This window comes from Ambystoma mexicanum, chromosome 1q, assembly GCF_040938575.1.
Source record: "Ambystoma mexicanum isolate Mex_15411 chromosome 1q, UKY_AmexF1_1, whole genome shotgun sequence".
Classification (NCBI taxonomy): domain Eukaryota; kingdom Metazoa; phylum Chordata; class Amphibia; order Caudata; family Ambystomatidae; genus Ambystoma; species Ambystoma mexicanum.
The window spans coordinates 996,102,114-996,129,797 of record NC_090922.1 but is presented as its reverse complement, the minus strand read 5'-3'; the positions used below and the strand labels follow the sequence as shown (position 1 = coordinate 996,129,797).

At 45.6% G+C, this 27,684-nt stretch overlaps 1 protein-coding gene across 2 annotated transcripts in view; it reads left to right on the top strand.

Annotated features, from left to right (window-relative positions):
* Nucleotides 1-25,061, top strand: part of MIGA1 (mitoguardin 1) — a 1,504,768-nt gene extending 1,479,707 nt beyond the window's left edge. For both annotated transcript variants that reach the window (XM_069641662.1, XM_069641663.1), the window contains one exon: nt 24,221-25,061. In XM_069641662.1, the coding sequence (XP_069497763.1) occupies nt 24,221-24,430 (210 nt within the window). In that variant the 3' untranslated portion in view covers nt 24,431-25,061. The remainder of the gene's footprint in view (nt 1-24,220) is intronic.
* The last annotated feature ends 2,623 nt before the right edge of the window (nt 25,062-27,684 follow it).

The following is a 27,684-nucleotide window of genomic DNA, read 5'->3' as shown; positions in this document are numbered from 1 at the left end:
AGCTGCCCAGTTGCGCGTCCTAATCCCACACCTTAGAGACCACAAACACCTGCAATGGGTCCAGATGGATAACCACTATTTGTCCCCTGCCACGGTAGCAGAATGGCTCTGGTCCCCATACCAACGGGTGCAGAGGAGAATCAAACAACACCCCATATTGACTACTATATGGAACATATGGCGCACCGGGAAAGGGATGCGAGAAGTCACCACCTGGCCATCCCCGCTTAGTCACCTATGGTCTCCTGGTGTAAATGACCATATTCCGAACCTGGAGCGATTCCAATCATGGTATGAAGCGGGCCTTGAAAGGATAGGGCAACTCCAGAAAAAAGACTCGTTCATTACACTACCGGACCTGACAACGGCTCTGGGGATAGGTACCCTATCGACATTTCACTTTATCCAATTGAAAGGGGTGTTGACAAAATCTGAATGGAGAGCAAAATTGAGAAGAGACCTCACCGCCTTTGAGAAACTTCTGGACTCCAGATCGGAAATGAAAGGCCTCATATCCGTGATGTACCAAACACTCTTAGCAGCAGGAGGCGGCAATACGGAACCCCTCAAAGCCAGATGGGAAAAAGACTTAGGTGAGGAGATACTCCCCGACCAATGGGACCAGATGTGCAAAGCCGCACCCAAATCCTCCATCTCCAGCCAGTACAAACTCCATGCAATAAAGCTCCTACATAGATGGCACTATGACCCACTCCGACTCTCTAAAATGTCCCAATCCATGAGCCCGAAATGCTGGAGGAGGTGTGGAGAAAATGCCAACTATTGGCATATGTGGTGGAGCTGCCCGCGCATCAAGGTGTTCTGGACTGAGGTTTTGGGATGGATTAAGGAGATAGATAATACTCACAGAGAACTCGACCCACACCTTGTTTTGTTTGGCCTTGAAAGAGACGAGGAAGAATGGCTCCGGGTGAAAGGCCTGGCCCCCCAGCTGCTGTTGGCGGCAAGAGCCCTCATAGCGACCAAATGGAAGTCCCACCGGACCCCAGGGAAAGCCGAGTGGATCAAAATTGCTACAAATATCTATGTGATGGAAACGATCACCGCCTCCTTGCACAATAAATCCGCGAAATGTGAAACCCTATGGACGGATTTCAAGAACACGTATATCTCACCCCCCTCTGCCTCCCAGTCAGAGGAGCCTCAAAACCCGACCGGATGATGCCACGTCCAAAGGACAATACAAAGAACATTACAAAATACAGAAAGCGAGTCACCTAAGTCCGACTGCTAATACTTTGCAACGCTTAGCCCTGTGCCAACCGCACAATGCCGATGTTACTGTTAGACGATTGCATTTGTGATGTACAACAAACCAAGTGGGGGGGGGGGGAGGGAGTACGGCAAACAGCCAACGAAGCATACTCAGGTAACGGGGACTGTCGCACGACTAAGAGACTTTTAGCATATTGTTCTGATTTGCATTTCGTGCCTGACTTGCCCCCCTGAGGGATGTAAAACTGTGTTTAAACAATGTTTGCATTTTTCTGTTCTTTGTAAAACCAATAAACATAAAATTTAAAAAAAAAAAAAAATAACTCTACAAAACAAGATGGCCAACGTGGATCGGGGAAAAGAAAACTACAGATAGTCCCTTCTCCCTTTCCATGGTGGCTATTCGCATTTGTTGGGGATGTGCCGGGAACAATACTGTTCCCAGCACCAGCGAGGGACAGCAGTGCAAGCTAAGTGGGGCAGCGGTGGGAGGGGCGGACTAAATATGTGGAAAAGGGGGGTGAGGTAATGGGGACGCAGGGCCACAGGGGAGCACTTACCTGATTATCCGGTGGGGAGAGAAGGCAGCCTCCAGCTCTGACCTTCCTCATTAGTTGTGAGGCCGAAACCACGCCCCACCGGGTACTAATAGTTATCCCCATATTTCTATGCAATGTTCTGAACATTCGCACAAACTGCTCACTCTTGAAAAAGTTACCTTGTGAGTTGCCTGTAGTGCTCATTGACCTGGAGCAGGAGGATATATCTGAAGTATTTCTCCAGCAGGGATAGACATGGACAGAGAGGTTGTTTCGCCATAGACTAAGTCTCACTGGCATGCCAGATCAGGAGGTCTTGTGGCAGTATGGCTTCCCTCTCTGTGTCATGCTAGACCTGATACAGATTGGAGAGAGAGATGTTTAACTCACCAATGGCCACTCGTATGCCATCAGGACACATTTACAGGAAGAAAGGAAGGAGTATTACAATAGCATACAGTAGTGCTTTCAGGTTGTTTCTCAGCAGACTTAATCAATTTCATTGACTTGAGGACAAGAGGGTTAGGGAGTTCCATCACGGAAAAGGAGTCATTGTCCACATGATGGGAGTCTCTCCCTGTGAGGTTCCGCTTTCCACCACACCTAGGGGGAATATTGTGTAGCGGGTTCACCTCCCTAACCTCACAGGGAAGGGCTTACCCCAGGGGAGTAGTGAAGTGATCCCATTTCTCGTCACAGTATCTACAAATTAGACTTTCATTACTGATCCCCATACCACAAGAAAGACATGGTGGATATATTGGGGAGAAGGGCAAAAGAAGTGCCTTCTTTCTGTGTGAGAGCCTACATTTATCGCACATCTGGCAGCCACTGACGGACCCATTTTGCATGTATGCTAGCACTGCTGTACCTCACACAATTGAGGAATTGGATCATTTGCCCATTCCAAACCACCATCACCTGTCAGCAAACTGATGCTTCTGTCAGTCCCATGTCTCCCCTTCCTGTCGAAATCTCACCATTATCTCGCACAACCCCACGGGCAATAATAGATAATGGAGTGATGTGGAGAGGATGTGTGTGTATGTAATTTGTGGCTCTGGGAGGACTCAGTGACTACAGTGTGCCGGAGACCCCAGCTAAATGCACTACACAAACATCCATTTGTAAAGTGTGACCATGACGGCGAGTGTCCTTGATGGCAATGTTGACGCTCACGTTATGTGTACACATATCTGTAACCCTGGGGCACACATGTGTCCCCAGTGGGCCTTGTGAAAGCAAGCCACTGCAGAAGAACCTTTTAATGTTTACCACCCCTGCCACAAAATGAGCACAGAAAGTAGCTAATGTGTGGCTTGAAATGCTGGTGCAACATTAATAAACAAACGTGTTCCAGTGCATAGAGGATTTAATGTACAGGTTGCATTATGGTCCTAAGGTGGAGCAACATTGGTATGAAAGATGCTTTAGGCTACAAAACAGCCACTTTTGTGCTTTCACACTACTACTTCCATCAAAGAAACAAAAAGTGGCCTTCATATAGCTGAAAAACAAGTACACAAATTAAAAGATGTGAAAAAACAGTAGAGGGGAACATGGCAAAGGTAACAGGTAGTTTAATTGAAAACTCTGGGGAAAATCGGAGGGGCAGTCAAGCGAATACGTGGCAAAAAGAAGTACATACAGGTCAATTGGCGTCCTTTAGGCACAACTGCAATGCAATGCAATATAGTACAGGAAAGGGTGTGGTATGTATACAAAAGGGGTACAGAAACAAAACAATTACTGGCCCTCAGAGTACTCGGCTGTTCTTTCACCTACCATCACCTCATTGATATTCTCTTCCTTTCTTTAACCTTTGTAAGGGGTTTCCAGTGGCATGACTGGGTGGAGGTGGACGGAGATAGGAGTGTGGTGTTAGAAAAAGCACCCTTCCAGCAGGGGATGACCTTCCAGTAGGGCAAGTATAAGCAAGAGTAATTGCTGAGGACATGCGAGGGGCAGAAGCTATCTGTGATGTTGAAAGATGTTGCTGGAATCCGGAGATGGACGGATGAACCCAGAGAAACGCAACATTTTCTGGCTTTTTTGTATTCAATGTTAATTAGTGAAGCAACTGACTCCCTTTGTAAGAACTAACTCTCCCTTCACATAGTCACGCTGGCCTTAGGGTACTCTTGCTCAGAGGAGAATTGCCTAGCATTTTGGTGCTTGACTGCCAAAGTGGGTGGGACCAGACTGATATACAAATGGATATCTCTCCTCTGTGAAGGGGACAGTGAGCTAAAACATGATCGTCGACCCTCCCGATCAGGCACCTTCCCAGAGAACAGATTATTTGGCTGTGTTCCTTCTCAGTAGAGAGCCTCCCAGACCTTTTTTTGTATTCAGTTACTCGCCTATACTTAAGCAGCTGAAGAACGAGATTCTGAAACTGTGGCCTATTTTAAACACTGGACAAACTAGGCTGGAAAATCCATGTTTTGCGATTAAACACGCACAAAATATCTGATATTTTAGTAAGGGCTTTAACTGAACCAACTCCATAGAGGGGTGAAACCTCTTCCCAAAGAACATTATGGGGACAACAATTTGTTTATGGACATTTCCCATGTGGTTTATGCCCAGTGTCCAAATAATATAAAGCCATTCAGTGGATCGAGGATGGCCCAGACCATGGATATAGAAGAATTTCACAAACTGTAACTTGGTGAACATAATCTATATGATCACATGCCCTTGCAGTTTACGATACATAAGCACGGCTATGAGACCAATCAAAAAGTGATTGATAAAATATAAATCATGCATTAGAACTAAGATTGAAGGCACTGATGGTCACACAATTTGTAAATCAACAACACACAGCAGAGTGGAGATGGACCATTTTAGAGAAAATCAATGCACCCAGTGGGGGCGGTGATATAGGAGCCATGCTCCTAAGACAAGAACAGAGATCAATCTATAGATTTCACACTGGCATGATTTGGCCATTCTCCCTACTTAAAATGTGTTATCAAAATAGCATCCTGTACAGATCTTCATGAACTCAAGAATGAAAATATTCTAAGTATTTAATGTCACAATAAGCCCACAGTGGTCATTAAAATTTAGGACAGTGGACAAGGTTAATTCAGGCAAATTAGAGTATTGCCATATGACAAATCTTTCTAATCCGCTACAACCCAGGAACCAAATGATTGTACAGATAAGAGTAGGCTGATTATCACTTTGACTTTCCTGAGATATAGGGATAATGCTATTTTCGAAACTGCAGAGACAGTTAAGCTACTTTATTCCAATAAGTCGGCATGATTTCGCAGTAGAAGCAATTGGATCTCAAACATGATGCGATTTCGTCGCGGATTTGCCCCCTGACGAAAACTAGTAACTAAATATAAACATGTGACACTGAAAAGTAATGGCAGCTAAGAAGCTTAGCGAGATGCCCAATGAGATGCACAATAAAATGCACTTGACAGCACATTTATATACATGAGGAGGTAAGTTGGGATGTAATACCATACAATATGGGGCTTTTTTAAGAGCTTTTTAAGAAGGCAAGACTAACAGACTGTCGGAAGGGGTATCCTGATAATAATGCAGGCACTGTTTTCTACTGTGTCTGTAACCGAGAATCAACTCAATGATAGCAAGAGTCTACTCCATCTATCATCTGAATGAGACAGTGCATCACTCATGTCCTCTGTACAACGTTTGAGAATCATGAAGAGACATCAGGCGGTAGGCACATGCATTTATAAATATGAGCCAAAAGCCAACTAGGTTTCTGGTTAAATCTACATGTAGTTATCATACGGCAGAAGTTTGTATGATTCATTACTGTTCTAACTAATCTATGTTTAAGACAATACATTTTCTTAGGAAATAAGATTAGGTCTTCCTTTTCTTTTCTTGGATTCCTTTAGCCAGGTCCAGAATTAGTTTTAGAAGCTGGACCAAGACAAAGATCCCTCTTGTGAACCGCCATAGCGTTTAATAAATACTTGGTACTGAACAATGCCATGATAACAAGAAGTAGTTGCTGATATTGGCCAACCATATGCATGCTCCCATGGGGAGTGGATATCCTTTACAGTAATCTTTAGGGATACAAAGGGCATTAACCATTTGTGAAAATTTATAATTATTTCCATTCGTTTTAATTTTTTATAATTTTGATTCTGGTGAGGGCAGAAAATAATAGGTCAAATCCCAACTAGAGCACAGTTTTTTAGTTACAAGACGCTCCCAGAACAACTTGTCTGTTTTCTTAAAGAAACTTGTTTGTGTCCCACACACTGTAGTATTGGCCTAACTCTACATGAACACACAGAACCTCACCCCTTGGTTGGGGTCACCTTCGGAGTAGTTGGTCATTCTTTGCTATAGTGTGTGGAACACTATGTTCTTGGATGAATGAGGGCTAGTCTCCCTTCTATCCCTTTTAGCGGGGCACCAACAGAACTCAAAGGCCAATGCGACTATGTGAAGGGAGAGTTAGTTCTTCCAAAGGGACAGTAAGTTGTTTCACTAATTAGCATTGAGTAGAGAAAGACGGAAAGTGTTGTGTTTCTCAGGGGTCATCTGCCCACCTGTGCTTTAAGTATTCTATTCGGTGGATAAAGATCCAATCACTATGAATGCCATTTTAGATTGCCTGGATTTGTGGTGCTGGACTCCACAGACCAGCTCCCTCACTAGATGCAACTCCTCACTTACCTCTGCAATACTCTCACCCATACTCCGACCATCTTCCCTTACTCCCTGGACAGCCACCCTCACCATTGGGTCTACTTCACTAGCGGCACTGGGCTACCCCTTAGGGCGACTGCTTAACCTACCTCCCATACTGCCTCAGCATGCCTCTTCACCACATCCTGCAAGCCCACCCACATGGACTGACAGGCAGTCCAGATGAACCACAACAGCTGATGAATGAGGTCCTTACCAGCACCCTGAGTGATGGAACCTGTGTTCTGGTGTCCTGTGACAGGTCCCTGGAAGGTGACCGGGCAGGTGCTGCTTGGGCTAGCAGGGGTTGCAGCTCAGATGCAGGAGATGGTGCCAGCACAGATGACACCCTGGTGGAAATGCCATTGGGACGCCCCTCTCCTGCTGGGATGGTATCAAAAGAAACATTCTGGAGTAGTAGATAAACGGGTCTACCCCAGATGTACAGTGCTGGCCTAATATTGTGTGGGGAGGCTGGACTTGCAGGGGAAACTGCTTGAGAGGTATAGAAAATGTGAGGGATGTCCTCTTCCAGGTACCAAATGTGAAGTTGGGGTACCGGGGACAGTAACCACTGTCCCAGAATGTGCGTGGAGCAGATGTAATCCTGCTTTTCACTGGCTGCTATCATCCCCCCGCCCAAACCCCCCACCCACCTCCAGGAGGATCTAGAGGAAGAGTGGTTATGGTGGTATAGGAAGTGGAGGAGATGTCTCGGCTCAGCCGTATCTTCATTATGCCTCTAGGCCAGGACCTTGCTCGGACAAGTAGCAGCAAGAGATCAAATATAGACCGCCACCAATCCAGCCACTGTCATAGACAAATCACAGACAAGCTTCCACAAATGACATTGCTTCTACAACTGTCTGCAAGGCATCTATCATTGGCCACATGCAGCTTGCTCTCCTGAAAAACATGGTGAAGGGGAGGTCACAGCGTAAGTGCTAGGTACTGTATTGTTCCATGAGAACTTACTAAGTCACTACAGGCCGCATAGTGGTCACAATGTGTTCATGAGACAATGGAAGTGGAAGTCCTTATAGGCCCATGAGGTCCAGCATGGAGTCAAACAGTTTTGACCACAATGCAGACCATTTTACACCTAGCTTTATGTACTGCAGAGGCTGGACAAATGGCTGTGTATATTGGCAGACCTCATTAGGTACAATATGAACTTTCACAGTTACATTTTGCAACATGCATAAGGTAAAGACAGGGCAGCATGAGATTATGGCTTGGCCTGTTCTGTTAAGGCATCATATTTTATCTCCATGACATGGTGTCTAATTTACCATCCCATTACAACTACAGATCTAGATTGATGTGGTACACTTGTCCTCTGACATGCACAGAGCTCCAGAGGGTTGATGCAGTCCCTTCTAGGGCCATGCTGTGATCATCTCCTCGTAGGTTTGCTGCTTTCTTGCCCCAGCTGTGCCTCAGGTCATCCCAACTCTTCACCGCCCTGGCATTTTTTCTGGGTGTCCAGAGGTGCGCTGATCGTCTGTGCTATTTCAGCCCAGGTCCCGGCTGTTGCCACATCTGTGTGCATAGAGCTGTGACTGGTGAGGTGCTCATATTCACAAAGTACCTCTGCCACTAGGAGCTGCCCCCTTCTCCACAGCAAATAGTATCTTGAAAGCAAACTAGGAAGGGTTGTTCTGCCCCCACCCCCTTTTCTGTATGCACCTATGCTGTGGTGGTGGTGATGTTGATATTTGTGGTTTTCACCTGGTGCAGCTTCCTCCTGTTCCCTGGTGGAAGTGGTGGCCCCCTCCTCTCCAGAAGTCCGATCTTTGCTTCTCTTCTTGCTGGGAAGGTAGGGGTACCCTTTTCTCCTGAGGGCATACTTTACTCTTGTAGTGGCCTGTTGCAGTTGGATCACTGGCTTCTGGAACTGAAGGGGTATGTGCCTCGTAGCATTGTATACATGACCGCTCAAGCGTGCCAATTAGTCACAAGCTAAAATTACAACTTCCATTATGTTATACATACCTCCATCAGTGAACGTTTATGAATGCTTTCACCCCAATCTTTCATTAAAGTAGAGACAGGCACACAGGGGAAACCAAACATTGAGACATTCATTCTATGCATCGAACAATCTAATAAGTTACTCAGTCTGTAGATGTATGAAGCCATTTTGCGCCAAACTTAATGTAAAGACTGAGGATTTTCAGTGGCTGGGTACACTGGCAAAGGTGCTATGATTCCAATGTTAGCTGAACAGCTAGCACAGTTTTTGGGTCCATGAGGGAATGGGTTTGTAAGAGACAGACTTTTCTGGTGAGTTCTGCAATGCCATAGGTTGGTGTCTGGTCATATGCTATGTTGTGTGCTCATTGGATAACAACTTTTCATACAATCATTCCAGTAGTTCTGTGCCGACACAGAATAACCGGACAGTCTGTGGGTGCACTGTACCATTGCATGGTTCAATATGCAAACCACATTTAGAAAGAAAGCTACCTCTGCTCATTTCAAGGTTTCCTTTGTCGCAGTGTACCATGTGCCTAGTCCAACTGCAGTAGAGACTTGTTTCAAAGTTAATTGTTGCACATGATGGTAGCAACCACAAAATGTCTATTTTGTCTTGCATGTTTAAACACAGGTGAAAATTACATCTGGATTGCAGAACTAGGTGCATGTGATTGGGTTGGGATGACTCTTGCCCACCCTAAGCTTGTATGTCATATGCCTCCAGAGTCTTGTACCCAAGTTACCTTTCTCTGTATCCATGTGAGATGACCCACATTTGGAGATGTGGAAGCATGCAAGGGAGTGAAGAGCCCTGTGGCTTACTGGTCCCGAAGTGATACCTTAGATTGAGGAACTATTGTCATCTAACAATGTGCTCTGCCAGTGGCCAACGCATGCTGCTCCTCTGTGTTAGGCAAACAAATGCACACATCTGAAAAAATTCAGGCAGTGCACCCATGGCTGTGCCACTCTGCCAATGACATGTTTGGGAGTTTGCTCTCTGGCACACCTAAGGGACCTACTGCACGGTATGACGAATCAAGGGTACTCATCCCTTCACCCCAAGGGTGAGCCACCCCTTTTGAGGCTAAGGAGGTGAGCCCGCACCGCAAGACCCCTCCCTAGGTGTCTGGGCAAGTGAGACCTCACTGGAATTGACACCCCCTTAGGGGACAATGACACTCATTCCCATGAGGAACTCCCTAGACCAAGCACCATATCAGCATATATCGGACTGCCTGCTATGGAGAATGTCTCCACCTTACATTTGGTGGCAGGCAATGCTGAAGCGAACCAGTCATCAACAGAAGATGATGTCTCTTTAAGAGACATGTACTTAACTGGGATGAGTGGATTACGAGGAAAGAGTGTATGGTGCACATGGGAAACCCCTGCTGTAAGCGTGCCTTGGAGAGGAGGAGCAGAAGCAAGCCGTGGAGCTGACGATTTTCTGAAAGGCAAAGAACGCCACCTTGAAATACTGGCAGGCCGGCGAGTTCAACAAGGAAGCCGTTAGCCATAGGAGAAGAGGAGTCCTGTGCAAGGTGGTGGCATGACGGCAACCATATCATGGTGGCCGTGACATCTGGGTAACAACTCTGAGACCAGTCTAACCCGGAGCGCTAGCAGCTCCCTACCGCCAGTGTCTGTAGACAGTAGCAGCCTTCAGCAAAGCTAAGAATGGAATGCCGGCGAAACCATAGACTGAGGAACCAGACAACGAAGTCCATTACCCTAGCGAGTGCAGAGCCCTGCAAGGCTCCCCTGCATACACAAAGGTACCCCGCAGAACGAGAGAAGCAGGAGGCCACCAGGGCAACAGTATATGAATGGAGAAGCTCATCCCAGTTATAAGGATGATATACGTACACTAAAGCAACCTAACTTGAGTTGTGAGATGCCAATAAAGAACGTGACGAATAACCCTGTATGGGAGTAAAGAGAGACCGTAAACGAATACCCTGGGAAGAAGGGGAAAGGTTCCATGAATACAGGGTGGAAGAGTGCAGGACCACGCCACAAGAATGTGTATTAAGTGTTGTAAAATAAGACTGTCAAGTGAACAGTATACGAGAAGTAATAATCCAATACAGAGAACCTAGGCGAGGGGAGACTTAAATTGGATAAAGTCATATTAAACCAAGGAGAGGTTGAATTTAAAGACACAGAGAGATGTATGACCAAAGACAAGGCTGTGAGAGAGTGTCTCAAGGAAAGCCGTCATAAGCTAAAGAGAGTACAAGGTCCAGAAATGTTTTGGAAGAGCTATAAGAGCTAATAGAGGAGATATCAAGAGAATATCCAAGATGATTGTCTTAAGAAACGTGTGTTTGAAAGATGGACATTTCTATAAAGAGAACACAGGAGACGAGAGAAGACCAGAGACATTCTTTTGGCCTACTTTGAGTTCTTCATCTTAGTAGTAGGATCAGGTACAGTTGGGTTTGGACAGAGGACATTTATTTTGGACTTCCTGACGACACCTTTAGTTATTTAGAAGGCAAGGCTAATCCCTTTAGCAATAGAGAAAGATAGGCCTTTTTTCTCATAGTTTAAATAAAAGCATGCTTAAAATGACCTTAACGTGTCCAACTCCTTCTTCTGACGCGCCACAATGGACTATCTAGATTGCCTTGCAATGTGTCTAATAGGTTGGCCAATATTAAGTGACATACTTAGTGAGGATTGCTCTCGGATCATTTAGCCATTCATGGTCAGTGAGCGAAGTGACAGAAGTGCAGCGAACCGACGTTTACACATTGAAATGGGACTGTGGGTCACTCCCTCAATGAGCCTTGGGTCAGCAGAATGCTTTAAAATTATCTAATCCAGGGACACTTGCTTCAGTTCTGCAGCGGGAGGCCCCCCCTTTGGTAGAAAAAATGCTGACACATGGATTATCAGTATAAGGCAGCTTCTGATGGCTTGTAAGGCTCCAAGAAATGTGAGATGTTCATACCAGGTGGCTGACTATGTTCAAATATACATTTACTGTGGTGGATGGAAGTGATGATTGCCACAAGCACACTGGCACATTGTTATGACAGAAACTAGGAGAGAGTGAGTCCTCCCTCAGGGCAGGTGCAATTTGCCATTGCTGACTGCTTGGAGGGGGGTCCAAAGAAATGGTGCCTTCATAATGTCAGACCGCATGAATGAGGCAAATATAAAATTCTGTGTCAACATCATGTGGTTGTCCTGATCTACTACCAGGTCAGAGTATTATTTTCAACTTTATTCTTGATATGTGGCCTCCATGAAAATGGATGTGCCAGACTTAAGGGGCAGATTTGGTTAAGTTGTTGATTGATCTACCACTTGTTAATTATGTTTTCAGAGAGCAGAGATCTAATGACCTCTGTTGCTCCTTTGCTTATTCTGTGTAGTCACCATGCAGGGCTATCATCAGTATGCTCTCTCATAGGACATTTAAGGGTAGTGAGAATGCTATTGAAGACAGCTGGTACAGATGTGGTCAGCATGTTGACTGGTTTGTTTTCACTATACAGAGATAGTTATACAGTTTGACTTCTAATTACTGCATACCATGTTTGTGTAGAGAAAGGGTTGTGGGGGTTCCCTCAATTGACTTTACAATGTGAGCTGTGGAGGTAACCATGTTTCAGCAGCCTTTACCATAAGTGTGTGGTTGAACAAACCTGGTGTGTTGCACCTCTACAGTGGCCCTCAGTGTCAAGTTAGCACTGAAGGAACAGAGACAGAAACAATTGGTAATGAACACTGTGCACCACATTATGCATGCTCTTCTAATGTCCGAAAGGTCAACCATTTACACGATGAGCTGTAAAGAAAACATAGCATGCTTAAGAAACATGTTTGTGTTGATCTCTGCCAACTGTGCCTTGCTAACATGTTATATGAAAAGTGGGTAAGACACATACTTAGATGGAGGTAGTGTCTAATTTGGTCAATGAACCTGGACATGGCATTTGAAACGGTGTCCATGTTGTGGCTGGGCTTAGCCAGGTGTAATGTCATGGAAACATCCATGAACAATGAAGGACTGTGACTTCACCCTTGCAACTATGATGGGTGAAATTGCACTGTCCTTAGTCATCTCTCATGTTAAGGTTTTGGACAGGGAGGTTTCCGATTACTCTACTTCTATCACTTTGGAGGACATGATTTTTCTCCAGTGACAGACATATGACTCAGTAACACCAATCAAGGACAGACAAGAAGCTGGCTATCGGCCTAAGGTCGGGTCGGACTTGGTCAGGCTTCTGTTGGAAAACTTGGGGGTGAGGACAATGTCTTGCTGTATGCGGATGATAGTTTGGTCTATCTGAGTAAGCCGCAGGACGCCAATACCCAGGTTACACATGTCTTACAGGGATTTCAAAGGGCTAGTGGGTTGAGGATGAATTGCGCCAAGTCAATCTTCTTACCCCTTCAGGAGATGGATGATGATCTTCCCCAGAGCTGTCCATATCAGGTCTCAGTAGATGGCTTCAAGTATTTAGGGGTGTGGGTGGGCCCTGACCTTAATGACTATGTGCGTTACAATTTTCCTCCTATAACTGATAGGTTCCTGTCAGTGTGTCAGATGTGGTGAGGGAGGCAGCGCTGGTCCCATTTCTTGAGCTGTGTGACAAGTTTGGCCTGCCAGAACCCAAAACCAATGTTTGCAGCTGTCACATGCCCTATCGGCCCAGTTCCTGTCACTCCGGGATGTGCCGACCTGCTCCCTGCTAGAAGTAAATCTTTTCCCAGAGCGCATAAACACAAAGATTGTCTCTACCCTTTACCAGGTCCTCACTGCCTTTGCCATAAAGGAACAGATTAGCCTTAAGACACGCTGGGAAAAGGGATCTGGGCCCACTGGAACCAGAGGATTGGGTGGAGGCCCTAATGTCCCCTAGGGAAATTGGGATCTTGGATTGCATACGGTTAATACAACTTAAAATACTGCATAGGGTTTACTACTTTCGCACTGCCTTATTTAAATGGAGGCAGGCAGATCATGGAGGGTGGGGTCATGCGTGCCTCAGAAGTAGGGGCGTGGAGGGTACCTTTTTTCACATTCTTTGGGGATGCCCACAAGCTTGCTGTTTCTGGCAGAAATGTCAGTATAAGATCCATTCAGTTGCAGGTCTGGTAATTCCCGGGGACCCACGACTGCTGCTCTTAGGGGTGTGGGGAGAAACTGGCTTCCCTAGGTTTGAGAAACTGTTTGTGTCCACGGCCATCGGACTGATGAAATGAACTCTGGTGGCACAGTGGGGGGGAGGGGGTAGCGAATGTCCAAAGTTGGCAAAGTGGGTTGTTGAAATGGACTGTTGTATGGTCCTGGAGGAAGAGAGTGTATAACGCAAGCGGTTACCCCAGGACATGGGAAAAGATCTGGGGAAAGTGGGAGGAGGGGGAGCGCGTGGGGGACTCAGCATTTTCAAGTGGGAATTCTTTGCATTGTTTCTGGATGTTTTTTTCTTTGATGGTAATGCTCCTGGTCCATTGTGTTTACGAATCTTGCAGTGTCATCCGATAGTGTTACAGTATTATGTTATTTTATTCTCCCCTGGGGTGTTTTTGCTTCTGTTTATTATACAAAAAATAAGTGTTTTAAAAAAAAAAAGAAAAGGGTAGACAAAAACACTTCTGTACAGTGAAATTAATCTATTGGTTATAAATGCATTGAAATGTGCGGTAAAGGGAGTAAGACATGCAAGAAGGTGGTTAGTGATGTGCACATTCAAATGGTTTAATTCCTCCTTCAGATTCCTCATATATGATATTCTATCCCCAGTGCAGCTGATCCGCAAACTTTTCCACCACCTGGGGGCATAGTGTGACTCCAATGGATGCCCCCACGTGCCTTGCAGTGGACAAGTCGGGCCATATATATGTTCCCATGACCTCAGTTCCTGTTTTCAATGCAATCTGTTCGCTTCAGGAACACTGCTACTTTCAATAGTTTGGTGAAATGTCTACTTCCCTGAATGGCTTGTGCTTCACGCCCTGTAAGGATTGTGGTCATCAAGCCCCCACTGGATTGTCAATAATCCCTGGTGGGAGGAACATGACCCCCAGGACTGACAGTCATGTCAATCGATACACTCAAATGCCCTTCAGGGGCAGGCAGCAAAACTCTTTACCTTTTCCAACAGAGAAAAAGGTAACCGGTCTTGTTCGAGGTCACAGGACATCGAGTGGAGGTCAGAAGACCAGTTCCCATTCAGAAAGGAGAAGAAGCACTGCAAGAGGTACCATTGTCGGAGGAGTTCCTCTCTGCACCACTAGCCTTCCTTTTCAAAAAAGAGGCATCACCAATCCAGAAACTCCCTGGAAGCTGCATCACTGGTACCATTCCTAATCTTCCACCCCAAAGGAATGGGAAGCCTTCAGGCTGAAGATGCTTGACATCTTTCCCAAGATATGGGCCATGGCAGCATTGGCACTTTCAGCCCTGCCGCCGACTGCTCCACCTGGGTCCCCACTGCTCTTGGATAAGCCAACAGGGACCCTACAAAGGACCACGACCGCACACCTAAGGGTTCAGCCCTGCTCCCATGGGTGAGGACCCATCCCTGGTGCTGGCACACTCTACCTTAGGGTGTCGAACATTCGCCACTGGCCCCCTCTACTATGTGTCAATGGCACCAGGGCTCCTCTGGAGTATGCCCCACTGCCATTGGGAGCATTTGTATTGAAGGTGGGTGACATTTTCAATGAGGAAGGTGATCTCAGTTCCTTTAGGTTGGAACCCCTATGCCCTTGAGTGGTAAGGGTCTTCCCAGAGGAGTTCTATGGGAAGGGGGGAAGGATTGTTGAAACTGGCTTACGGTCTGCAGGAGGTCTGTGATCAGTATACATCTCGGGGGTTGGACATCTTACTAGCGTGGACGCTGGGGAAGCCCCATTCCGCATTTTAACATCTTTTGGCCAATGTGGAGGACACCCTGGGGTTGTCGACCCCTTCCAGGCCAAAGGTTAAATTTGACATTACGGACATCCTGGAACCATCAGCCCCCTGGGACATGCAGGAACTCAACCTCAGCCAAAGACTCATCAGGAAACTAGACAAAACCTGGCACCATTCCAGGACTGCATCCGATCTGGCGCTCCTCAAGGAGCTCGGGGCAACCCGCCGACAATTAATCAACACAGCCAAGGACTCCTACTATCAGGACACCATGGCAGAAGCTGACCACAAAAGCACAGCCTTCTTCAAAGCAGTCAAGCACTGCATCAACCTGCTACCCAAACCTGCCATACCACGCTCCATCGAGAATTCCACCGCTATCAACACCTTCTTCATTGGCAAAATCAGCAAGATTAGCCTGCACATGGACACTAGCTCTGCAACCACAGACCCACCTCGTGTCCCCCCTTGTGAAATCTCCACACCCTGAACAACATTCAAGACACACTTGTAGAAACCTTGGCTGCCCTCAAAGTCGCATTGTATACAGATGACATCCTCAAAACCCTCCCTGCAGAAGCTTTCCTTCCCTACCTAGAGATCATTAACAGCTCCCTAACTCAAGGTGCCTTCCCATCGACCCTAAAGACGAGACAAATCCTCCCGCTACTAAAGAAACCCACTCTGGATCCCGAAAACCTAATTAACTATCACACCAACAACCATCTTCCCTTCCTAGGTAAAATCGGGAAAGCGGTAGCCGTGCAACTGCAGCAACACATCGACTCCAAAAATCTCCTCCAAACCTACCAATCAGGTTTCAGACCCAGATGCCACACAGAGACAACAACCATACTGGTAGTCGGCTACACTATCAAAATCCATCCTTAACGACGCCCACTTCTGGTTCTACTCGACCTCTCGGCCGCTTTCGACACAGTAGACCACCAGGTACTCAGATCAGCACATGGGGATCAGCTACCTTGTCCTACACTGGTTCAAGCCCTACATCGCCAACTGCCAGCAGTTCAGATGGACTTGTCTAAATCGCTAATGCTACCCATCACCTGTGGAGTCCTGAAGGGTTCCATCCTCTCCCCAGTGATCTTTAATCTGTACATGGAGCCGCTGGGAGCCTTCCTAGCCACACACAACATCCACATTCACCAATACCCCGGACACACAGCTATACCTCAAGATCGACTCCATAAAGCACATCCAAAGGCTCAAAACCTGCCTCTCGCTGATCCAGTCTTGGATGTTCAGTGCATACTTGAAGCTCAACCCCTCCAAGACCGAATTCCTACTCCTCACCAACAATACAGACCACTCAGACATACAGAACTGGCTATCGCCATGAACCCTGAGGGCTTCACACCCAAGCTCACCTCCTGCGCCAAATTCCTTGGGTTTAACATTGACAAACACCTTTCCTTCGACACACATAGCTAAGAAAACTCAGACAACTTAGTATCTGCTCTCCATCCTGCGGAAAGTCAAGCCCTTCCTCCCTTCAGGCAGCTTTAGATCCACCATTCAACCACTGGTCCTCTTCCACCCGGATGGGGGCAATGCACTCCTCAAAGGCCTCCTGTCGTTCACGCTTGTGCTCCTTAAGTGTCCTATACGCGGATGCATGCCTCATCAGGGCTCTACACAGATACGACCACGTCACTTTGCCCCTCATCTGCCTTCACTGGCTCCCACTGCATGCACAAATCATCTTCAAGTCTTGCTGCATAAGGCAGTCGCCCTCAAGTCACCCAGCTACCCTGCAGAGAAGCTTGGCATCTCTAGCAGACAGCGCACCACCAGAAGCCAATACACGTGCAGACTTGAAATCCGCCACTGCGAAGAGGAAAGGACCAGAAAACAAGCTTTCTCTCCCTACGCCCCAAGACTATGGAACCTCCTCCTCATCAGCATCAGACTCGCGCCCACGCTCCTATAATTGTGATTGCGATGGAACTTCTTGCCATCAGGATTAGAGCAGATGTTAAGGTCAAAGGTGTGAAGTTTAGAGCGGCCTGCCAGAAAGTTTGGCTTTACCCTGATGATATGTTGTTGGTCTTGCAAAACATCAAAACATCTGTTCCAGCGTTGATAAATCAGACTGAATCTTTTCATAGGGTCTCGGGATACAATCAACTGGATGAAATCTGAGGCAATGCCAGCTTCGATCTCCTGTTCAGCCAGCAGTATGAATAGCTATGGTTTTCGATGGTGCCCAAACAGGATGCGTTATTTAGGCATTTGTTTGTCAAAGGATGTGATGGAGATCAACCTTATCTGTACTATACAAAACCTGGAATCAGATCTAAAGAGATGGAATTAATTGAAATTGAGCCTATGGGGCAGGGTACATGCCATCAAAATGACGTCTGCTCCAAGAATCAACTATGTACTTAGCATGATTCCTCTACAGATTAGGAAAAGCTTCTTTAAGAAAATTGAGAGTTTGCTTCAAACCTTTTTATGGGAAGGAAAACGGCCACGCTTGAAATTGTGGAAGCTGCAACTATCTGAGGGGAAAGGAGGACTGGGTGTCCTGGACTTTGACAACTACCATCTGGCGTTTGGTACAAGACACCTTGTTCCATTTATCGAGAACTCAAAGGACGTTTAGACTCAGGCGGAGACTTGTAAATCCTCCCCTCTCTCTCCCAGGGCTATTCTCACATCAATTGATGGAGCAGGCAGCAAGTCTTTTCCACCGACTACCTTTATTAGAGCATGTTGGAGAGATCTTGTGAGGAAAAGCAAACAGGATATTGTGGAGAACGCTATTACTTCACTATAGTTGAATCCTGACATTAAGGTGAACGGGAAAGTAGTTCTCTGGCTGAACTGGCTATTAGGGGGCATTCAATGCCTGGAAGACCTAATGGATGGACGAAAGTGGCTTAACTTCAATCAACTGTGTACAGGTAAAGGACTGCAGGATTGCACTCAGGGAGAATACAGAAAGCTAAGGAAGGCTTTAAAGAACAAAACACCTTCTGTTGACACCGGATGGCATACATGGTTGAAGGATTACAAAACTGAAGGTCACATGGCTTCAAGAGTGTACAAACAGTTGAGTCAATACAAAGAGTCAAATTTAGAACTTTTGAACAAATGGTCTGAAATACTAGACTCAGTGATGAGTGAAAATAGGTGGCTGAATATTTGTAGTAATGTGGCATTAACATCTCTATGAGTGAAAATAGGTGGCTGAATATTTGTAGTAATGTGGCATTAACATCTCTATGAGTGAAAATAGGTGGCTGAATATTTGTAGTAATGTGGCATTAACATCTCTAAATCTAAGTGAAAGAAGTCGGCAGATCAAGTTACTGAATAGGGCTTTTTGTACTCCTGTAAGGCTTCATGTACAGGGTCTTAATGATTCAGAAGCTTGCTGGAGATGCAGACATTCTAGAGGAACATTTGAACGTATGATTTGGGAATGCTATGAGCTGAGAACATTCTGGAGGAACGCATCTCTGAAAATGGATGAAGTTCTCATGATTGATGTAGAATTTGACTATGTGAGTGTAATTTTGGGGGAGGATGATCTGGTGGCTGATCTCTCATATCCAAAAAGGTGCTGGTTTTACAGGGCAACTAATTCTGCCCAAAAAATAATTTTAAGGAAATGGAAAAATGTGGAAAGGCTAAAGTTTGCAGAATGGGTTTTAGAACTAAGACAGGTGTATGCATGTATGTGTCAGGAATGCTCAGGTCCCAGGCGCAGGAGTGATGCAGAACCAACCACCCCCTCTGCGGTCTTGATGTCTGCAAGTCTAAGCTTACACAGACCTCCGTGACCAGAGCGGGGAAGGAGGGTTAGGGTCTCGATGGTTGGATAGGTAGGGGGATTATAGGGTAACCGGATTAAGGAATAGGAAGAGGTAATGGATAGGGCTGGGAATTAAGGGGAAGGCGATGATTGCACGCTTTTGTTAGCCAATACTTGTTTGGCACCCTTTTGAGGGGGCGATGTTTCAACACCTCTACATGTAAAGGTGTTCTCCAGTACACATTAGTAAAGAAACCAACAAGAACCTGTTAACCCCAACATCAAGATTGACCACAATGCCACAATGGAGTATCCAGCACAGGTTTAGCCCAAAATACGTTTGCACCCAAGGTTAGTCAACATGCACTTGCACACTTAGCTTTCACAGTCTGTAAGTCCAGTCCAGCAAGAGCTGTTGAGTCCCGTGCCACGTCCCTGAAGTCGGTGGGTCCTTTTCACACTAAAAAGAAACAAAAGATTGTATTAGCGTATGCCTTTAGATTCGTTGGTCATTCATTCCTCACAACACATCCGACACACTCATTCCGCACATAACGTGCACTGAGTTCCAAATTCCACTGAAGTGCGCTGCCGCATGTGGCTGGTAACATCTATTGATTTATCTGCTCAGCACTGTCTTACGTCAGACCGATCCTTCTTGCCGTAACATGCTTTTCGTCTCATGTGCCCTTCAGGCTTAACGTTCCGTGAGGCGAAATAGCGCGTAGTTAAATGCTGACCAAAAACGTTTTGGTAACACCCAAAATGTGCTTCCCCGGAGATCCCTGCCCACTTAGCTTTATGTCGGCGGCGCAGGGGCTCTGGAGGGGTTGTTAACGCCACCTGCGCTTTCCCCCTCTTTCCCAATGAATGCCAATGCCAAGCGGTACTTATCTTCTGAAAGCGAGGGGCCGGATCGCTCCGGAGGCTCTGAGCCCCTCGCGTGGGATTTTCTCGGAGCTCCTGGGCGCACGTCCTGTCTCTCTGGAATCTCGAGCACAAGCCCCGTGCCTCGGGACTTGCGCATGCACGTAGGCCTGCCACACCCGACACGGCTTCCCATTGGCTCGCGGGCCCGCGAAGCCTGCTGGGTAATGTAGTCCTGGCGTGCCTTTTGCCGGGTCTTGTAGTATGTTAGTGTTTTCTGCCTGCAGAGAGGGCACAGCAGCCATCTATACGGCTGCAATCTTTTAAACAGTGCTTTTTGTGATGATTCCAACCCCACAACCCCAATAGTTCGTGGCCCACGCCCAGTCCTGCCCCTGACAATATGTATGTATGTCAGCTTATATAGCACCGGCAGCCCACAGGCATCAGGGCGGTTTAACAAACGACACAGACTATGCTAAAGTAATGTTTCCCTATTTGTTATGTGTTCTTAATCTCAAATGCCACTAAGGAACGAGACCCTGATCACCTAAACAGGTGGATCTTCAGATTTTTTTTCTGAAGATCAAATGGTTGTCTTCCGATCTAAGCTCCAGTGGGAGTCTGTTCCACTGCTGTGCTGCCATTACTGCAAAAGATCTGCCCATACCAGTCTTTAATTTATATTTTGGCACTATAAGCAAGCCTTTACCCACCGAGCGTAGCTGTCTCTGTGGGATGTAAGCTTCAAATCGATTCTTAAGATAAATGGGGGCTTTTCCAAACAGGCACTTGTGTACAAGTGTCATGGCCTTATACTTTGCCCTCTCTTCTGAAAGGGGTACAGGATGGAGAAAATTATTCTATACAGAAGCAAAAAGATGAATTTATTTAATCTCATTTGGGGTAGGTTCCTTGATCTGTTTATTTAAGAGGTTTTATTAAACCTCTAAAAGGTTGTCTTCTTGATGTTATTCAACTGTGATATATGTGAAATACTAGTTTTTATTATTTTTTTTTATGTATTGATGTTACATTGATATATATTTATGGTTCTATGCATATTAAACTAATAAAAATGTAAATACAGAAAAAGAACAGAACTCAAGACCCATCTCTTCAAGGAGTCTCTCCTCCTCAACACCTAGGCCTTCATGTCACCCCTCGCGCCACCTGACTTGCTAGATGCTGCCCACCCATCTCCTTCCCGCCACCTGGTACAGCGGTACCCCTCCTCTCTGCACCTCTGTATCCTACTCCGGCTGTATATCTGTTCTGTTACGTCTGAAAAGCACTCCATTATGCATCTGTACTGTTGTATACCTCTGTAAAGTGCTGTGTACCTCTGTATTGTTGTGTACCTCTGTAAAGCTCTCCGTTGCTTCTCCAAGCTATGTCAGTGCTCAATAAATACAATAGTAATAATAATAATGGGCCAGAGGGTCAGGTAGCTTACAGGCAATCTCTGCAGGTGCAGAGACAATGCAGAGTACCCTGCTCCACACAGTGCAACACATTCTAGGCCAGGAGTCTGATCCTTCCACTTCTTCACCGCCACAGAAGATTCACTGCCTAGCAGCCCCCATTGTCATTCACAAAGAAATGACATTGTAATACACTCATACCAAACACGAAGGCGGTGGGAGGGCGAAGGTGTTGAGGATAACGGAGGTGGAAGGGCACGGGTGTTTATTGTAATGGAAATTAAATCGCACACACATTTGAACAGATGTGAGCACAGTCATCTTTAAGGGAAGTGAAATTAAATATCCTTAAAAGAAATGTTCAATCAATTCTTGCCTAACAAGACGTCCATCGGCTACCTTCATGACGGTCACTGCGTGGTATCAAGCGGTCCACAGCATGTGTGCTATCATTCTCGTGAGGGGGAGGGTATGCTGACAGCTGGGGGCAGTGAATCATTTCTGTGAATGAACATATTATGCAGCATTGCACACACAGTGAAGATTTTACCCATCTTCTCTGGCTTATACATTAGTGCACCTAATGTCTTAAGGAGACACCAAAACAGCAGTCCAAAGGTACACTCTGTGCTGTGCGGGAGTTCCAGGCAGGAGCTGAGGATAGCCAGAATCACCTGGAAAGGCAATGGGGATAGGTGTTGGTTATAGGAATATGCGTAAATTGTTAATTGGGCATGATACAATGGTCAACCTGTCTGCTACTGGTACATGTTAAAACAGTAGTTGTCCATCCCTACATTATGTCCTGCCTAATGAAATAATGGGGGGTGGTTAATGTCACTAGGGTAATCCCCCCTCCGTGAGGCGAAGTGTATGGATCCCCATTCTTACCGCTGAGCGACGTGGAGTGGCATGCGAGTGGCAGTCCATGCAGACTGCGCGTGCCTCGGCGTCTGTTATCCCCCAAATTGGTCACCAGTTTCTGGCTACAGCACTCTTTGATTCTCCTCTAATAGAATCTTTAAAATCGGGAGGATGCGGCGGTGAAGAGGTATTGGATCCTGTGCTAGGACGAATACTGCAACTAAGCTCCACCTACGAGATACTGTTGACATCAGAACTGCATAGTCGACCACGTATCTGTTGACATGTCTTTTCTCAATGATATGCACGATATATGAGAGCTGATAACTGTGGGTTTTGCCTTTGAGTCAACTGCTTGTTTTTGTTCTGTTGGAAGTCTGGACTAATGTGCTGGCCCTCTTGGGAACTGATGACTGTGGGCTTGGCCTTTGAATCAGTTTCCCTGTGAGCAACCTTTTATATCTGTGGTTGCACCATTGGAGCCTATTGACATTTTTTCTGACAAATAGACGTCTCTGGGTGAATACTTTGACTCTTTCCTGTGGGCGTAATTATAGAGGAGTCTTCTGTGTTTATTCCTACTATATGTTGATCCGTTGCATGTTGCAACGTAGTTTGAAGTCAGTGCTTGTGATGCAATCAGCTCCTGCATTGCAACCCTTCCTGGAACTGCCCCCTGGATCTCTGGCCACCTCAGTGAGGGGGATTGAAGCAGCGAATGAGAGACTCAATGGGTTGGAACAAGTGGTGATGCTGGAAGCTCCATTTTACAGTTGACACATGTTGTTATCAGGGTTAGTAGCTCCACTATGGTAGCCCTGTTACGGTGGTAGCCCAGGAATGGGCGCTCTCCTTTCATGGCATCTCCTATGCCTTTTTGCTACTTGTGATCTGTCGGGCTACTGTGCAGGCCTCTGCAGTTCATTGGAGAGCTGGCGGTCTTGGATCTCAAGGTTTGAAACTGCTAGTAGCAGTTTTGTTGGTAAGTGTGTTAAGGGAAGGTGGGAGCATACATATCCTTTCAGGGCCCATTGGGTGCACTTGTGGCTTCTTTTCCATCACCTGTATGCATTTACTTCCACTTTTTGGATGGAGGTAACTGCACTTTGGTTTTGGTGGAATTACTGCTCATTTTTGGCAGTATTTCCACTTTTAATGCAGTAGAATTACCATTTTTATTTTTGGAGCTAATTCTGTCGGTTTTCGGTGCTAATTCCATCAGGGCTAATTCCGCAAACGGAATGAGCACCCATTTTTACTAACCCTTAATTCAGCAGAGTGGTAAAAGTGGTGGTAATTCCGTTGCTGCAACGTTTTCCTCTTTCAGCCGAACTTGCTATGAGGCCTTTTGTCCCAGCAGGCTGGACAAACGTATGCAACTCATTGGTTGTTCCCATAATGACCACGCCTAGAGATTAATGAGGTTTGTTATTCTGCTGTAGTTACTATCATTTGTAGTTTAATATCTATCCATATTTGTTCAACAACCCTTAAGATCTCAAATTACGACAATTTTAGAGCACAGTGAAAGCTTCCTTAGGAAGGGAAAACCTTGCTTCAATGGTAAAAATTGGCAATTGATATGATTAGCAGGTAGAAGAATTCACCAAGAGACACAGGCACAACTCGCCGGAATGTTTCTATATATCAGTCACCTCCATGTTTGCTAATCTTAAACCTATTTTGGCTACTATTATTGATATTTTGTTAAGTGAAATTTTCCTTCTATTTCATTAACTATATCCATTAAATTGGACACCTCAAATACAAAGTGAAATTGATAGTTTTTGTTGTGGTTCATTAAGATATTACAAATACATAAGACTTTAATTTGCCAGATAATGATTACATCTATGTACCATAATTTCCAAATCAAATGTGCTTAAATATATCTTCATTTCATATATTATTCCCAAAATAAATATCATACTTTTTGTTATTCCTCTAGGATCAAGTTCTCTACTTCCTGAAAGATATTTTTGACTTTGAGAAGGTGCGATATTCGAATACAGAATGCCTAGCTGAAGACATCATGCAGTTGCTGCGGCGCCGGACTGAACTTTTAATGGCATACCTTGGGGTTGAGTCACAGAAGAATGGCATTGGCTGTGGTAGTGGACCTGCAATGTCTACTATATTTGTGGAAAAAAAAGTGTAATGAGTTAAAGTGAGGTGGTTGAATATCGGAGTGTGCCTTATTTCTGCAAGGCTCTTCAACTGCAGGTTTTCGAAGGACCACCCATAAACCATATGTTTAATCTCCAATACAATGTCTCGAAGTCACTGAGAACTTCAAGATTGCACACCTGTCTTGAGCAACAGCTACTGGACATTTCCAAACCTGGGCTGTTTGAATCCAGAAAATTCATTGCCTGCTTCTCCTCATTCTGTAACAGATCACGTGCCATCCCACTGGTCTCTGGGTAATATCAAATGTGTAGTGACCATTGTACAGCACTTTGTATTACTAGAATGAGATTGTATATCTAGGTACTGCTTTAATGTGAAATGAGATTTAAAGCACCTTTGTACTGTCTGTGTATATTTATACAACAAAGACACATTTTATGTAATACTTAAATTACATTTAACAATCGCTGCATCTTTGGCAGTCATTGGTAGTTCAAACACTGGATCAGAGATCATGATAGGGTGTTGATATTGCATTGTTTCCATGGATATTGTTATAAATGTTATTTCCCTTCAGTTATTACATCAATTCTGTGATAGTTTGTTTGACATTACTTTTGCTTTTATAGATTATCAATAAAAGATTCCACTTAACTGCATTTTGTCTCCTATTATTGCTACCTTTTTTAAAAAAATGTTTTATTGTGTATTGGCTTAAAGCAAAACTTGACACATTGAAGCAACAAAAACATAAAGAAATACAGGTATAAGACCATACATACCATCTTATTAAAAGAATACTATTCTATTAAACTAACTCCTCCAATACCAAGCTTATGTTTCCAAACTGAATATACAGAATTGGACACAACCCTTGATTGAGCAACCATCACAGTCGACCAAAATTGGTACTCCAGAATATCCTGAAACCGACTTACATACTTCAGATACTGCGCACCATATATACAAAATATCTCACGGCATTGAGTAAGCAGATATTTAGAGGTTTAGAGGCTCTTCTTACAGATTCTGCACTTTCTCTCCGCCTCTGGATAATGACTCTCTAGCTCCAGTAACCATGGGGGATTGTAGCAAAGTAAAATGTAGCAGCAATATGAATCGACGTAGGTTCTGATCTGCAGTGTGCTTGATATAGCTCATGGGGGCCATATAAGAAAAAGATTGCCTGGCGAACTTGTTTAATTACTTTTTGCCTGGCAGATAGTCAACACAAATAGCTCTATCCCAGCATACACTTTTTCAACCAGGGCGCTTCGCGCAGTACTGATATTAGACAGATATTCCAGATTCCAACCGATCTGTTTATGAAAAGTGCCAGCATTATCAAAAGTCATATGCCAATTTAGCAACGTTTCACCATTATCAAGCGCGATTTCAATTTGCAGAGTACTTTAAATTATCCAAAGAGACTAGCCCGAGTTCCAAACAAATTGCTTTTACAGAGAGCAAAGTGGAAAGCCCCAAATCGCATCTCCATAATATCCATTTGAGAACTTTCAATCATTTTAGTTGTTTATCAGTATATGTCTCCATGCCATAAAAAATGGCTGGGACTATGGCACTATGCTGGTTTTATATATAGTTGGCATGCCTTCTGCCGAACAGCCTCCCCACCCACCTTTAGCCTGTATAAAAGATGTTCGCAGCCCAAGCCTACTCAAGGCTTTAGGGTTAAGGTTGTATTACTGTAGCTTCTGTGAAAGTGTGGGAGTTATTAGGGCGCCAAGGTAGAAATAAGATTCTACCACTTACACAGGTTGGCCCTCGGGTTTCCAAACTAAGTTGGAGACTTTACGCGTTCTACAAACCGCCACAATCTTTGTTTTAGAACAGTTTATGCAGAGATGATTCTCTTTGGAATATTCTGAGAGGCCGGTCAGAGTAAGGCGGAGTGCAAATGTGCAGCGTTCACAATGTGCATGCTCCCTCCCAACCTGAAACTACTACTGCATGTTATTGTGAGGTCTCTACTATCTCATCTGTAAAACCAAATTATACTGAGATGAATGTTGCATGGCACTCCTCCTGGGAGCATTGCAGGTCCCAGGATGTTGTAATGGGTCACATAGCAGTAGCCACGTGACCAAGTTAATAAAAACAAGCTGTTTCCGGCTTGTCAGTCAAGGCGAAACTGACTCAGGTGTCATTCATTGTGTGCACCAGGCTGGTGCCCCACCGTGGAGTAGGCCCAGGGACGGGGCCCTCCACGACGCTGGCCCCCCTACTGGGCAACGCCGCCCTCGAGTGCTGCCTGGCCATGTGATCCTGGCTGGGGGCTGCAACCCTGGCCTGGGTGCCCCCAGAGCCGGGCTGCCGTGTGCTGGGTGATCCCAACCACGTGGGTTTCTCCAGTGACTGGAGCGCATGGGGTGACCACCACTCTGTTGTCTGTGGCGTGATCGCCACACAGATGGTCTGTCGGGTGCCCCCAACATCCACAGGGGCCTGCCCGGTGATCCGAGGCAGGCCCCCAACAATGGCGACAAGGAGCCTCTGAGGAGGAGGAGGAGGCGAAGAAGCCACGTGTGCTGAAGGAACCGCAGCTGCAGCATCCGCCGCAGGCAGGAGGTTGCGGTTGCCCGCCCCTGAGGCACCCCCACCTCACCATTGTTGGGAAAAGAAAAGGAGCTGTAGCCCCTCCTCCCCCCCCCCCAGGTGAGGTTGAGGCCTTTGAGCAGGTAGAGGGCCAGAGGGGGTGACATAGTTATCCTCCTCTTCCTCATCTGTTTCAACAATACAGCCTCATTACTGTTTGCTACATTTGCTGGAGTAGTAGGGCCTACTATCCAGACTTTGTTTCTCTAGCAGTCTATCAATCATTTCTGTTTTCTTGCCTTTGACAGGAAGACCTTTCTGTCTGCACAAATCTTTAAGATAATCAGCAGTTTTTGCAAGGAGGGTCTCCTGACTATAACTTTCCATCTTTGACTTTGTTAAAATAACTTTTTGTGATGTTAACCTTGTGGTTAATTGAACCAAGGTACTAGTAGCACACTAAAATGTAAATCCAATACTTTTATCCTCACCGCTGTACACCAGAATCCAGTGCAGTTCCCTTAGGGAGCACTACACCAGATTAGGACTACAGGTGAGAGCAATAAATCCCCTTTGGTATCAGTCCGTACCACAAAGATTTAGTTGATAGCTTGGCTGAGCAGTCAGACCTATCTCAAGAGGGAGATGAGCAGTATTCAGGGTTTACAGGGAGCAGGTATCACAGTACTATGGCACAAGGAAACACTGACCAAAGCTTTGTATCAA